General features: G+C 41.8%; 1 protein-coding gene across 1 annotated transcript in view; it reads left to right on the top strand.

The window, feature by feature from the left end:
- Nucleotides 1-14,610, top strand: part of TECRL (trans-2,3-enoyl-CoA reductase like) — a 68,173-nt gene that overhangs the window by 8,617 nt on the left and 44,946 nt on the right. The window contains exon 2 of the mRNA XM_009942302.2: nt 6,315-6,366. Within this exon, the coding sequence (XP_009940604.1) occupies nt 6,315-6,366 (52 nt within the window). The remainder of the gene's footprint in view (nt 1-6,314; nt 6,367-14,610) is intronic.

Genomic DNA, 14,610 nt, shown 5'->3' with positions numbered 1-14,610 from the left:
AAAGATTATATTACAAATTAGTTTTGGAATATTACAATCTGTTTTGACACAACAAATATTTCATTTCGACTGCAATTTATTTTACAATTTAATAGTACATTTATTTGAATATTATTTCCTACTGGGTTATTTTCCATGGCATGATAGCCATGTGTTATATTATTTTACACTATTGTGATTGATGTGTCATAAAATAATGCAAAAGTAATGAAAGTTCCATACCAATGAGAAACAAAAGGAAATGAAAATAATACAATGAAATGAATTTTCAGCATGTTTCTGAAGCAAGATTTAAAAAACCCCACATTTTCTATTTCATTTTTTAAATTTGAAGTCAATACAAATTTACACATCCACAGTTTTTTCAGAACAATTCAATTTCCCTTGTAGAAAAGTGTTGTGACAGAGGCTTCCTGACTGGTTCTGCCGTTAAGCTCTCAAGGTGAATGCAGTAACCTTAAACAGTTCCCTTTAACAAAAGGTCAGAAGGCACAGAGGCATCCCAATTTTACTCAGATTTTCTCAGAAATAGGTGAATGTGATGAATTCTGTAAATCAAAGCATGGCCTGCACACCTTCTGTGTGCTAATGGACTGCATTCTCGTTACTTCCACTCTCATCTTTAGCAGAGGGAAAAAAAGCTCTTTCTAGTGCCTGACACTTTTTCAGAAAGTTTCTTGCAAAGGGAGAGGATTTTTTTTTTTTTTTTTTTTTTATGTAAGCACCCAACTAGCAGTAAAAAACCCAGTATAACATCATTAAAGACAAATTTGGCCAGTGTAAATTGACATGACTGCACCCGGCAAGCATGTGGTTATGTGTATTCTTAGATAATTTGACCCATAGTCACTGGAAATATTAGTCAGCTGGATTATCTCATATGCCAAAGTTCATGTGACCACATAATAAACTAGGAGCTTGCTAAGCGATACAGCCCCCTACTCCTGTGTACTGGAACTGACTTGAGCCAAAACCATAGTTCTGAATATCTCTAGTTTCTGGAAGGACTGGCTGGAGGTCAGAGCTAGCTGTCTGGTAGGCAGCTCACTGCAGTCTACCGAGTAAAATATTAAATTCTATATAAAGCCTTTGTGTTGTTGCTGACAACACTTGTTATATGTAGTTACTTCTATGTCATTTCCACGGTGAGCTCATCTATTTATATCTCTTTTGACATGACCAGCACACTGGTTCACCAGGCTAACAAGAAAGCAGTGTAGGACATACTGAGGGAGGTTACAGTAAAACAGTACTCAATTTTTAATACTGCCTTTGAAATTTAACAGTAAGAAAACGTAATCTGATCTAGAAGCCAAATTCACACAACACGGAGATCAATTAGAACAGGTGTTTTCCTGATTAACTTTCTGTGAAACGCTGCTGATTTCTAATAATATAGCATGGTCCCAAAGCAAGGACAGGGTGCAAAAGCAGCAATGGTGAAGTATTTGTTGAGTGCTGACCTTGGAAATGACCTGACTTTGCCATTAGCTGGTTATCTGTTTAGAGGTCAGATCCTCAGCTTCAATAAGCTGTTGTCACCTTTTTGAACAAATTTACCCTGGCTGAAGATGGGGTCGTCTATGGTTAATGAGCAGCTGGAGTGGCCAAATTTCGGAATTTCTGCAATTATGGAAAATGACTGTCTGTTGAACGTAGGTGACTCAGCAGTGCAGTGATACTGACATGTCACAAAGAGAAAAAAGATTCAAAGAAGGGAACTGTTGAAAGAAAGATCACTTATTTGCTAAAATGGTATTATTCAAATTCTTATTGATATTCTGCTAACCTCTAACCCCTAAAATAATTCTTTAGTGCAAGAACTGTGTGATGCAATTATATACAGATACCAGATTTGTTATAATTCCTTGACTTATAAATGTGAAAGAGGTATGAAAGTGGATAACTATCTGATTAGCTTGCACTCACAAAAGGCAGTATTAAGTTCCCTCGTAATATCTTCCACTTAGTGCTCTTCCTTGAGTCACAGTCTAAGTTACTAATACGGTATTTTAAATCTTAAAAAGAAATGTGATGCTTTGTGCATTGCTGCATAAAGGAAGGATAGAACTGGAATGGATGACTGAGAAGGTCCTTTCATTCTTGAATTCCTAAAAAATGAGAAGTTGCCTCAAATGGAAAACTAGAAGTGTTTTTGCTATGAAGGTACAGGAAAAACAGGATTTGAGGTTTTGAAATCATCCTTTTCTGAATGAAAAGTGCAATGAGTGCAACCCACACCTGTAAAATCTGCATTTCTTCATAATAAAGTACTCTTAAACCTTACACATGATAACAACTTACTAGAAAGTTAACTATATTCAAAACCTGGTGTTAGACTAGAAGTCAAGAATTTGGAGGGAAAAGTGCTTGACCATCAGACATAGAAGATATGTGCCAAGTAAGAGGTGTTTTTAGCACAACTGAGGGTGGTCTTTCACTGTTTTGCCTTTGCGTATTTGAAAAGTGCTGAAATAGCGGAAAAGAAAGGTTAGAACAGTTTCAGAAATAATTTAAAAGAATAAAAGAAAAGTAAGACTAATAATTAGAGTGAAATGTTCCAGGGTGTTTTATTCAGTTAGCACAAAGGGTAATAAGCACAGATGCTGTTCCAGTCCTTACAATTCTTTAGCTCGTATTGATGTACAATGAAAAGAACAAAAGATAATTAATGGTCTACGAAGAGGACACTCTTGGTAGTGAGCTGATGTCTCAGCATCCATCTTCACATTGATCAATATTAGAAACTATAACTTCACCGGTTGTTTTATGAGGTCCTTAAAAAAAAGGACACAGATTATCAAGATCATAAAAAAATGTATTTCATTCTTCTGTGGCTATAGCCTCATTACTCTGCCTGGGAAAGGACACTGTGATTCCTCTATGTCATAGCCCATTCTGAGGAGGAAAGTATTTCTGTTATTTTTCAACTTGCGATCTGTGCAGTTTGTCTCAAGTGGAAGGGTCCTTCTCTAAGCCAGCTGGCCTGTAAACAGGCCGCCTTTGCGCCCTCCTGGCTGGCTGCATGCCCCAGGCCTTCCCCGCACGGTGCCACGCAGAGCTGCCGGGCTGCGGCCAGCCAACCGAGCACACGCTCAGCCTGGGACAGGGCTGGCAGGGTTCAAACCAGCTCTAGCCTAAAGCGGCTTGGATGTACTCAGGCACAGCGGTGATTTTGCTAATGAGCTCTGCCTCTCTCATAGGTGTCGTACAGAGCGCAGTTCCCCCCAGCTGCAGCTGGATGTTCTAAGAACCAGCTCTGGATGTAAGGGAGGCGGTGTGTGATGGTTCACATTGCACCACGTGGATGCGCTCGCTGGTTCCTCTGCTGCAGCACAGATCCTGGCAGGCACTTAGTAACTTTTAAACACCTAGGGCATGTGAATGGTTCTATAGGTAAACCTAAACCACAAGCTTAGACTAATTTTTTGACAGCTAAAGTTAGGTGGTATGAATGCCATGGCTGGCATAGCAGGATTTAGAGGGGAGAAAGAACTGAAAGCCTCAGGTTGAAAAATGGGAGAGGGATGTAAAGGTAGAGTTGCTAAGAAGGGCTGGACTAGAAATTTTGCACTGATTGAAAGCAGCGCTGCTCTGAAGTTGACACATACTCAGGAGTGCAGGAGATGCAGACCATGGGCTCTGTTTTGAGCTAGCTCTGCTCTGTGAGCACGCTAAGCTTAATAGCCTTTCAGCTTCCCTTGACTTAATCCGATGATCAGCTCTCCAGAGCCTGGGTTGGGCCTGGCTACTTTTTCCCATAACCTGGCATGGTGAGATGCTGATCCCTTGTAGGGATGCAGGCCCTACAGTAATATGGCTTATACTGTATTTAGAAAACAAGATCACCTTCCATAACATCGGAAAAGGCCATCCCCGTCCTTGAGCTGGCAATGCCAGCTCCGAAAACCTGCACACCTGCCCTGCGCTAGGACACATGACAGATTTTGGTCTGTGTGCTGTAGAGTCGTTGCCAGCTAACAGCACTTGCATCCATATCTGACAGATTCTGGGCTCCAGACCTCACAGATGTGAGATTACAAGGTGTGAGAAAGCAATTTCAGATATTTTGGAAGTTTTGAAAACACAACCCCCCTATCTCCCGTATTCAAGTCCACAGAGGTTGTATACATTACAAGAAAAGGCACATGTAGACTATGGGAGATGTGCTGTTCTACTGGATGTTGTGTGGAATGACTTAAGTGCAATAAATAAAATAATGAAAACAGATGATAAATAATAAAACAGATAAAATGTCTTCTTTCCTTTTTGAACTGAGAAAAATAAGATGACTTCTTCTATTTTTCCCCATAGCTAGGAAGAAAACAGCTGGCATCAGCAATCCAAGGGCAATGTTCCTTTTCTGGCCCAGTACTGTTCAACATGGTTTGGGTGCAACACAGACCTTGTTGATGTTGGGAAGGGGCAAAGGGTACATCCTTGGTTTCAAGGAGCCCAGCCCTTGATTTGTGTGGAGTTGCCATTGCTTAGCAGGTGCATCAGAGAGACAAGTCAGGGTTTAAGTAGAGGTTTGCTTACAGCAGTTTCTGCAAATAAGGACTACTCCAATGCCCAGTAAAACCTTCTGTAACTGTGGAAAAGAAAGGGTTCTCATCTAAACCCAAAGAAAATTCTAGGAAAAATCTGAACTTTGCATACAGTTTAGCACAGGTATCATTTTACAGCTTTAGCTCATTGTTGAGCTCTCTGCCTGTTCACATTATTACTGAAAAAAACTTGGCTTACTCCTAAGCGCTAATGGCATACGTAATTGTATATTTGCGTAGGATGTCAAATTATACAAGAGCAAAACTTTGCTTTGTGTACTGATTTGTTGCTTTTGAGTCAGCAATTTTATTTTCTTACATCAGTATTTCTCCAAATTCAGTCTTTTCAGCAGAACAACCTAAGCTAAGGTGCTGACTGATCTCTACAAGTAGAATTTCTTGTGTTCTTTATTTTTTTTCATGGGTATTGTCCTAATTCACTAATATCACTGATAAGTAAAATAGGTAGATAAATATCAGTAGTTACATTTGAAAGAAGTGGGGCTACAGGTTAAAGAAGGTGCCAAGATCCAAGCAAGGCTCAGTAAGTTGATTAATGCCTAAGTATATGAGTTCCAACTAATGCAATGAAACAGGAACTGGATTGCCCAGCAAACCCCATAGAAATCTTTAGGTGGGAAGAGACAGACAAACTTCTGTGGAGCAGAACTGTTGGGTTCCTGCGTAATTGCCAAGGAGGATATGTCAGGCAACTGCCGTAATTCTGGTTAAACTGAGGAAAGCTGGAGATGAGGTGAACCGGATGATGAGTGCCCAGCCAGGGAAAATGGTGCCATGGCTGTTTCTCTACCTCAAACCAAAGAAACTCTGCTGGTCCTCAAGATTTTGCTGTATGTCACCACCACTTCATAATGGTATTAGCCTATGCTGTGCAGGTGCCTAAAGTCTCCAGGGAAGGTGGTTTTCTGCATTCTGCTGTCTGTCTGCAACGATGAGGTCTCTCTCTAGAGCTGAAGCAGATCCCCATAGTTAAGACACATATCAATTTAATTCTCAGTCTCTGTGCTTAAATGAACAGTATAGAATATGAAATCAGTGTCAACTGCAAAGGGATGGTCTTGTTAAGATCAGACCCTTACCTCTTGCTGCCTTGATCTCAAGCTCAACATACTACTTCCTGCAGTGTTCCATTGCCTTTTCTTTTAAATGCAAGGTACTTCTAAGTCTGTCACTCTAGCAAATTCTAACTGTGTTTCTCAGATACTTTGTAGAAAGTGTATTAAGAAATCAATATACATAATAAAATAGAGCCTAGAAGGCCACCGGACTGCCATCTAACACTGTGACAGCTGAATTGCTTCAGTGCACGTGAAACAACAGCAGGCAGAAGCAAATCATTTCAGGCAGAAAGGACAGAACCTGCCACCTTTGTTACTGGCCCCTCGGGAAAACCCTTTCATGTCTCTAAGAGATGTGCCCCAGCATATTTGAACCTAACTTTAAAGCTAACACTTCAAGTTGTCCCACTAGTTTGATCCTGGGGCAGTTATTGCCTCAAGCATGGCCAGCAGCTTGAGACTTTACCCTTCCATTGGCCAAGCAGAGGTGGTCCAGGTAATGTGTAAATCAAATGTGGACAATCCTTAGTAACATATAAACACGTGAGAGTAAATATGCTGATTTGCTTCATTATTGCCTAAGGAACTTGGACACAAATTGATTCACCTCTTCATTAGAGGAGGGGAGAAGGGATCCCAGAGTGAAGACAGGAAAATTAATCTGCATGCATGTTGTTATCTTTTCCAGGTACCTCCATCATCTACCCTTCTTGATGTGAAACACAAATTTCACAAAGCATGTAAGTACTATGGCTGGCAGGCTGGAGGCACGGTTAGAGGCTTTTCAGCTTGGAGAAATCGTCAAATTTATTTTTCATGAAATCCCGCGTGAGAGCTGAGACTTACTTGACAGCTCCAGTGCTAAATAAGAGAAGTGTTTGGACTAAGGTTCTACTGTAGCTGTCACAGATGTGAGAGGCTGGAAGGAGATGACTGCATAATTTACCACTGCCAGACCATGAGGGGCAATACTTCTCTATCCTCTTTTTAACATTACACAGTGTCAATTCAAGACCACAACTGCATTTGCCCTCCCAGTGTTATATTAGATAATCTTCAATAACATTAGACTGCTTCAAGCTGGCCATAAACAGACCATGTAGATCAAACAGCTACTGCAGTGGGGAACTGAAGCGCAGAGTGGTTAAATGATTTATGTGGATTGTGCAGGCAATCTGACAGAATTCTGAACTGACTCAGCCACGATCAGTTCCTTAATGGTCAGGGCAACCTCGCTCTCTTCTAGTATTGCTTTTTTTGTTTTTCATATCCATGAGGAGGGGAGAAAATAGCAGAGGAGAAGGTAATGGTTGCACGTACAGACTGCAGATAAGGACCTTGTACATAAAAAGAGACGAGAGCAATCATACTCGAAAATCCCTCTTTTTTTCCTGCCAGAGAACAGAGCAGTTTTGCTGGATGCTTCCTTTCTGCCTTCTCCTAGCCATGTGCCTCCAGCCCGAGGTGGCTGGAAAGGTGGGAGAAACACCAATGAAAGTAGCCAAGCATCAAAGTTTGATGGCATTTACCTTTATCCACTGAATTTCTGGTCAGGATTTTGGGGAGTGGGGCCAAATGTACCTGAAACCTACAGGATGTATGTGTGTGTATAGTGTGCCTTGAGTTCTGAAATCGTAAAATACTGCAGTATCTGTGTTTGTAGAGATTCTAACTTCACCACCCTTGTTCCTAGACTGAGAAATGTTTCTCTGACTCCTGCCTGTGGGAAGTAAGGTGTTACTTGTGATAAGGACTGGTAACCTTGAGTGTCACCCACATTTGAGATGTACAGGCCTGTGCAAGGCCTATTAACTTGAAATAGACTTCTTAGAACTGCAGAGGTATTTAGTTGAGCAGAAGAAAGTGCAACAAGAAACAAGGGTTGGAAGTGAAAGCCAGAAAAACCCAAATTAGGAATGACATATTTGGTTCCAAGAGGCAGGACGGCTTACTGTTGGAGTAAGCATCTTAGATGATGGGCTTTCATTATTTTTGCAAGAAAGGGTGTATTCAAATAAAGGCTAGATGCATTTCGTAAAAAAAAGGTTTAGTGAGACACTAATATTTGAGTTCAAAGTAGGGTAAGTAGAAGAAATATTATGCTTTTCCTCTGTCCTTAGAGTTTTACGAAACACTAAAGATGAAGGCGTCTGTTGTTGCACAAAGGTTCAGTTGACGAAGCAAAAGGCTGTTGACCTGATTACTCTAGAGCTACTTGTTTTCACTCCCTATAAAGGCTTGTAAAGTGGTAAAAGTTCAAAACCCCCACAGCTGAATGTGAAAAGACCGAGTGTGTAAGTTTTAATATTTGAGTAAGAATATGTCTTCCCCTCAGTTTGTGAAAGGCAGTGCATTTCTGCCTAGACTCTCTTAAATCAATTGAAATTGAATTTATATTGATGCATCTTAAATCAGTTGAAGATCATTGGCACAAAGGTTTATGCCAATTTAACTGTAATGAGGTTTTTAATAGATTTGGGTTAAAATGGTGCAAGTCTGCGTGTAAGCCATTTTAATGGCACCTGTTTTAATATTTAGAAGTATCTTACTCATCAAATACTCTCAGTGATGTCAGTGGAGCTCAGTATAAAGGAAGATGGTAAGCAAAGCAACAAAGCACGATACAAATTGTGAACTGAAACTCTGACAGTACAGCGTTTTACAGCACATGGAAGGGCTGGCAATTGTCTTCAATGCTTTTTCAGTTCTCAATTTTTACGTCAATTCTGCCCGTTCCCGGGAGTACACCATATCAGTGTCCTGTGTTCTTTCTTCCCATTCCAGCTCATTGCTTTGATCTCTCTTTTCCAGTTCAGCCTGGATATTGTTGTCTCATGAGGTTCCCCCCTCCTCCTCCTCCTTTCTCACTTGCAAAGAACAAACCTTCCCTTTTTTCTCTTCACATAGTGTGGAGGATTACAGCTAACAGAATACAGTTCTTTTAGGCAAGAGCTGAGAAGGGACTGAAGCTGATCTGTGGATGCCTTTGCTTAGCACGCTATTTTGTACTAGCTCATGCATTCATTTCTGTCATTTCATGTGTGCCAGACTCACATGTTCCCCTATAATCTCTTGCTGAAACACACTCCTACGCACACCCCCTTACAGTCTCTCAGTCTTCATACATTCTCCTTTGATCACCCATGCAATTAAGCTTTCTCCTCAGCTCGTATCTTGTCAGCCCTTCAGTGAGAGGAAGCCCAGTGCAGCAATTTCACACGCATCATCTCTGTCACTGAGCAGTTTCTGCTGCCTGATTCAAGAAAGGATGAAAAAGCCTGAATTACGAATTGCAGCAAGGGAGGCTGTTAATCGTGAAAATAAGAGAAATGGGATGCGAGTGACACATATTACTGCTCAGTAGTTTCTAAGTCAGCCAAACATTAGTTTGAGTCTGTGTTTATACGAAAGACAGAATATGGACTTAGAAGTCCAGCAACAGATACTGAAATACTCCTCAGCCCTTGCTTCAGCAAAACTGTCTCTACTGAAACAACCCGGCAAAGCCTAACCCTGTGCCTTCTGTAGCACTGAGTTCATGGGGGCAACCCCAGTTTTACTGCTGGAGGTTTGGAGATCTATGACCTCTTCGTGGAGAATAACCATTTCAGACATACTGCCATTTCCATGGGAATTCAGAGGTTTTCTCCAGACTGAAGACCACTGTTTTGGATGAGCCACTGGTCGCTGTAGCTGCTGCCCCTGGCAGGGACCGGCAGCACCCACCAGGGTCAGCACAGAACAGCAGTTTCCCTATTGCAGCCTTCCAGCCATCGTCTCTATAGGGGCTTTCTGTAACAGATGTTAGATCCAGGATGTCATGCTTAATAGCAAACTTCACACCTGCCCACCATGAACCTGTCTAATCCTTTTAAAACCTACTTACAGTTTTGACCTCAGCAAAATCCTCTGGGAAGGAGTTCCACAATATGAGTATGTTGTGGAAAAATGTCTACGCTTCTACTGCTTGATGTTTTCTGCCTGAAATTGAGTGGCAGCTGAGTGCCTGGGTGTTACTGGCCATCACACTGTATTATCTAAGGTATGGTCAAAGAAGCCTCAATCAAATTGGTGCTGTGCACTAGGTGACTTTACTACTATTTTCCTCATTCCTTTGGCTAGCTTGCAGAAGTGAAACCAAGCCAAAAAGTAAGTGCGTAAGAAGGAAGCCTCTTGTCCCATTTTCTCGGTTGCTTATAATGAGTTAGCTACCTGGCGTTTTCTTTATCTATAAAGATTATGTTTTCAATAGAGAAAGAAATATCTTGTACACTAAACTTTGCAAGCTCTTGCCCTTGGCAATAACTCTTCACCTTTAATTTATTTTTATCTTTGCAAAGTGTATTGGACTGGTGGGGGAGGGAATCTTACAGATAGAAAATGAAAAACTGTAATAATAATGCTAATTCAAGTATCACATAACTAAAATAAAATACTTCTAGAACAGGTAATATAACGGAGTCAGTGATCATTAAATATTTTCAAGGTTACTGCACAGAAGTTGCTGAAAAAGCTCTTGAAAGAAAAGGAAGAACAGAAAGGAGAGGGGAAAATACGATCTCTGCAATACGGTAACGAACTTGTGGATGCAACCTTTTGCAGAAGGAGGTAGCACAACTAGAGCTACTCTTCGAGGGCAGAGGAGTGAGCTTAGGGAGGCCAGAAATTGCCCTCTAGGCAGAAGAAGCAGGCAGGGAAGGAAGGGCAGGCGGGAGGAAGACTGGCGATGGGTCGAAGGAAAAAGGGAAACTGAAGAGAGACCTGAAAACCTCACGTGCAGAATATCCCAGTCTGCAGTGGGGAATAAAGTGCTCAAGGAATAAGGAACATTACAAGCTGCCAGCTGTCCCAATAAAATACTAACTCCTAATCTTTCAGCTCCAAAATCGCAGCTCCTCCATCTAAGCTAACAGATGTTACACAGGGTATTTAAAATAAGCAATGTCACTGAAAGTAAATCATTAAGAAAGAAATTGTCAGTAGATGGCACTCAAGAATAAACAGCCTCATTTCTGGACACTAGGAAACTTCAGAACTCTGCTATACCACCTTAAAACTGCTTCTTACAGGTATTTCTATTGTGATGCTAAGAGCTATGTTACCTGGAAAACCACTGAGAGATTTTCTGTTGCTTCCTTCTAGGGAGAGAACAAGGAGAAAGACAGTGCTACTGCTCCTTCATGGTGGGAACCAATCTTTCTTTTAGCCTCCTCCTTACAGGCTGTAGGGCAGTGTGTTAGGATGAATTAATCTGCCAGGTTTTACCTGCTGCTCTCATCCTGCGTGTTCCCCAAAAAGTCTGCTCAGTGTTTTCACACCCTGAATCTGAAACTCTCCTGTTTTTAAAAATATCTGAGAGCTATTAGCATGATTCCAAAACCAAGGGCTTAAGGAATAACTCCATATTTTGCCAAGTCTATGCTAAAACACAAGAGCTGGATGCAGAGCTATGGCTGGAAAGGATGCCTGTTCGTACTGCATCACGCAATTCCCTTCTAGAGGCTGGCTGCGATGTTAAACTGCAAGGCTCAGAGAGGTGAGAACGGATGCTGTGGGGATTAGTCATTAAGAGCAGTACCAGGGAGAACAGTGACTGCTAAGCCAGTGCCTTGCCTACCGGCTCTGTGTAATCAGGGCTGTCTGATAACACAATCTCGCTGAGAACTTGCAGTTCCTCTGATTTTTCCACGCTGTCTAATACAGCTGGATTCTCAGGTTGAAGACAGTTAATGAAATCTGTCAATTTTGATGCCTGGAGAGACTCATGTGCCCCATGAATACACCTGCTGGGGACTCAAAGATGCTGAATTATGCTATTTATGGCTCTCCCAAGCTGACTTCACAGTCTCCGCCTATCAATCAACCAAGAGCCCTTCGTGTGTCTCACAAACTGAAAAGATCCAAATAAGTTATATCTAGGGCATAGAGGCTTCCAGAGGGATTTTTTCTTCTGACCTATATTAGGAGATCAGGCTTTGAAAAAGCACAAATTTTGGAAAAAGGGCAACAAGCTGATAGTGCCATGTGTCGCCTTGAGCTGGATGCAGTCCCTGGACAGAAAGGCAGCTGCAAAATCTATGGCTTTTAACAAATCTCAAACTCCTTCTTCTAGTTCACGCTAGCCCAGTGTCACAGCTCGAATCCATACACGAATGAATTTTCAAAGGGACAGGCCTGCTATGCAGGCTGTCTGACTGCAGAGCTCATAGGCCCAGCGTTACGCCCCCAGCACAGATCTGCAGAGTGTTTTGGGTTGGCAGTCACATCCAGCTATTGTTTTCAATGAATTTTCCCCTCTCTTCAGTCATAACAACTCAATTGAAAATTAACATTGAAGGCGAATCACTAGGGACAGGCAGTTACGGCAAATGGGCACTAAGAAGTACAGTGATTTCATCTGGGTAGATTGCTCATTCATCTGTGTTGACTTTGTAAATGAAAATGGATAGATTAGGAGGAAACATGATATTTATTTCATCTTATATTTATAATTTATTTTTCTTTTGTCTTAGTCTCACAGCAGATAGCAACAAAAGACTAGTTTACAATGAATTTTGGTATCCCTCAAATGACACAGTCCTAAAGTCTTTTTACTTCTCTATGCCTGCCAACACAACTCAGTTTACTAGAAACTCCTTGAATTTCTTGTTACTGCCACAGTGAGGCTTGTATATACTTAAACTCTTTATTTTTTATTTTGTAAGGCTAAGCAAAAAGTAGGCAACAGCTCCTGCCACAAAACTCAAACCAGTCGCTACCATCTTCCTCCCCAGCTCGCAATCAGAGATCTAATCCATGAGTAAATTGCTTCCTGCCATTGCAGCGTGTGCATGTCAGAACAGAGACCTAAATTCTTGCCTTGGCATGCCGCTTTAGCCATGAGGCCAGCCTGTCCGGTAGGCTTCACTTCTGATCTGTGCAGGAAGAAGCATCATGAAGATGACCTCTTCTCAGCTTATTTGTGGCATATCTGTGCAAATCTCTCTATACAAAATACAAGACTCTGTCTGCTGGCACAGATTTGCATAACTTGAATTTATGGCTTAGCTGTCAAAATAGTTGAAGCACACCTGTGAAAGCTGGGAAGACTTTCACTTCTTTTGCAATAGCCAGTCAGGAAATGAGAATAGTGTCATTGACCTAACACAGTTAAAAGAAAAAGAGGACAAACTGAGTTAGCCTCATGGTTTTCATCTTAAAAGTGACTAAAAATTTATCGTAGACTTCAAAATCTCTCTTTTTTCCCCCCACGTTCTGTGTTGGAATTACAGAAAACCAATTATGGCGGATTTTCAAAAGGGACAGACATGGTATTGTCTCACAAACGGAGCTCGTTACCCTGTGTGCAACATCCAAGATGCACACAGAGCCAAGATATCTGTTTATTTCATGTCTGCACAGAGATAGGTGCTAGGTGGTAACTCCACAAGGCTAGCACACCTGGTGACAAATCACATTGCATATACAGTTAAAAATGTCAGTTCCACCTATTAGCCATATCCTCATAACTATGACTGGTTAGTTCTCTTCTCACTTTGGTTTAGAGATACAGTACTCCTAAAATTTACTGTGCGTGCCCAATCAATCAGGGTCTCTGCTTGGACCGGGGTTTCCAACTCAAGGGGTGTGATTTTTAGTATTACAAAGAGGATAGTTCATTTAAGGGCACTTTTTATCATTCTTCTGCTGTTTGTTCCAACTTGTTCAAAAACATCTTAGTTAGCTTACATATTCTTGCAAGATGTACTTCACTACAAAGGACTGTAGTTTCTGATTAGACGCTCCTGTATCAGGCACTCTTGTGAACATCTTGGACTTCTGTTAATCCTAGACTACATATTCTAGGTAGATAATTAGGTCAGACTGACCTTCTATGCATACTTGTGTAATGCTAAGTTCAACAGACTACAATGGAGTGCTCTAGCTGAAGTCACAGTGGTGTAGCCATTAGGTAGGTCTCCAGAAAGTGCTGTGCACTTCACAGATCTTATTTTGCATCCTGAGCTGTGGTCATCACCCTCCCATCTGAGTCCTGATTCATGTGTCTCTTGTTGACACTGCTAAAGCACAGAATTTGCATGTGGACATTTCTAGCTGGGGTGCTGACGTCTGATTCCTTACTCCCAGCGTAACTGGGCTTAATGAGAGTACGCACCAGACTAGGCACCTGCAGTTCACTTTTGCTGAGCACTTGAATCTCTTTCTAAGCTGTGGAGGAAGACATATTTAATCAGTCTGAAAAGCATCTGATCAGATATCCCTGGAGGTTTACCTTCTGAAATATACATGTGGCTACAAAGAATATTTTAATTATGTACTGAATTAGGAAAATATGATAAAGGTTTGGCTCACCCAGCTGGTTTAGAAGCAGTGCACTTAGTAACATAGGACCTTAAGCAAGACTTTTAGGGTCAGATTTTTAAAACATTTTGGTCTTAGGGGAAAAAGAATTCTTGGCCACGAGCTGGCGGGGCTCATTGAGAGGGCTTTAAACCAGGTTCGAAGGGGGAAGGGGATATTGCCCAGCTCAATAGGGATGAGCCTAGGCTTGGAGTGCCAAGGCCAGGGGTGAGATTGACAGCCCAGCTCAAGTGTGTTTACACCAATGCACGTAGCATGGGCAATAAACAGGAGGAGCTGGAAGCCATTATACAGCAGGACGGCTACGACTTGGTCGCCATCACAGAAACGTGGTGGGACAACTCGCATGACTGGCATGCTGTCATAGATGGCTACAGACTCTTTAGGAAAGACAGGCCAACAAGGAGAGGTGGGGGAGTTGCTCTATATGTGAGGGAGTAACTGGAATGCATTGAGCTTGGCCTGGGGGCAAATGAGGAACGAGTTGAAAGCTTGTGGGTTAGAATTAAGGGACAGGCTCACACGGGTGACATTACGGTGGGTGTATACTACAGGCCACCTGACCAGGAGGAGGAGGTTGATGAGGCCTTCTACAGGCAGCTGCAAGCAACCTCACAGTCACA

Source organism: Opisthocomus hoazin, chromosome 5, assembly GCF_030867145.1.
Source record: "Opisthocomus hoazin isolate bOpiHoa1 chromosome 5, bOpiHoa1.hap1, whole genome shotgun sequence".
NCBI classification, from domain to species: Eukaryota; Metazoa; Chordata; class Aves; order Opisthocomiformes; family Opisthocomidae; genus Opisthocomus; species Opisthocomus hoazin.
Note: the sequence above shows the minus strand (reverse complement) of the source record. Positions and strands in the feature narration are given on the sequence as shown.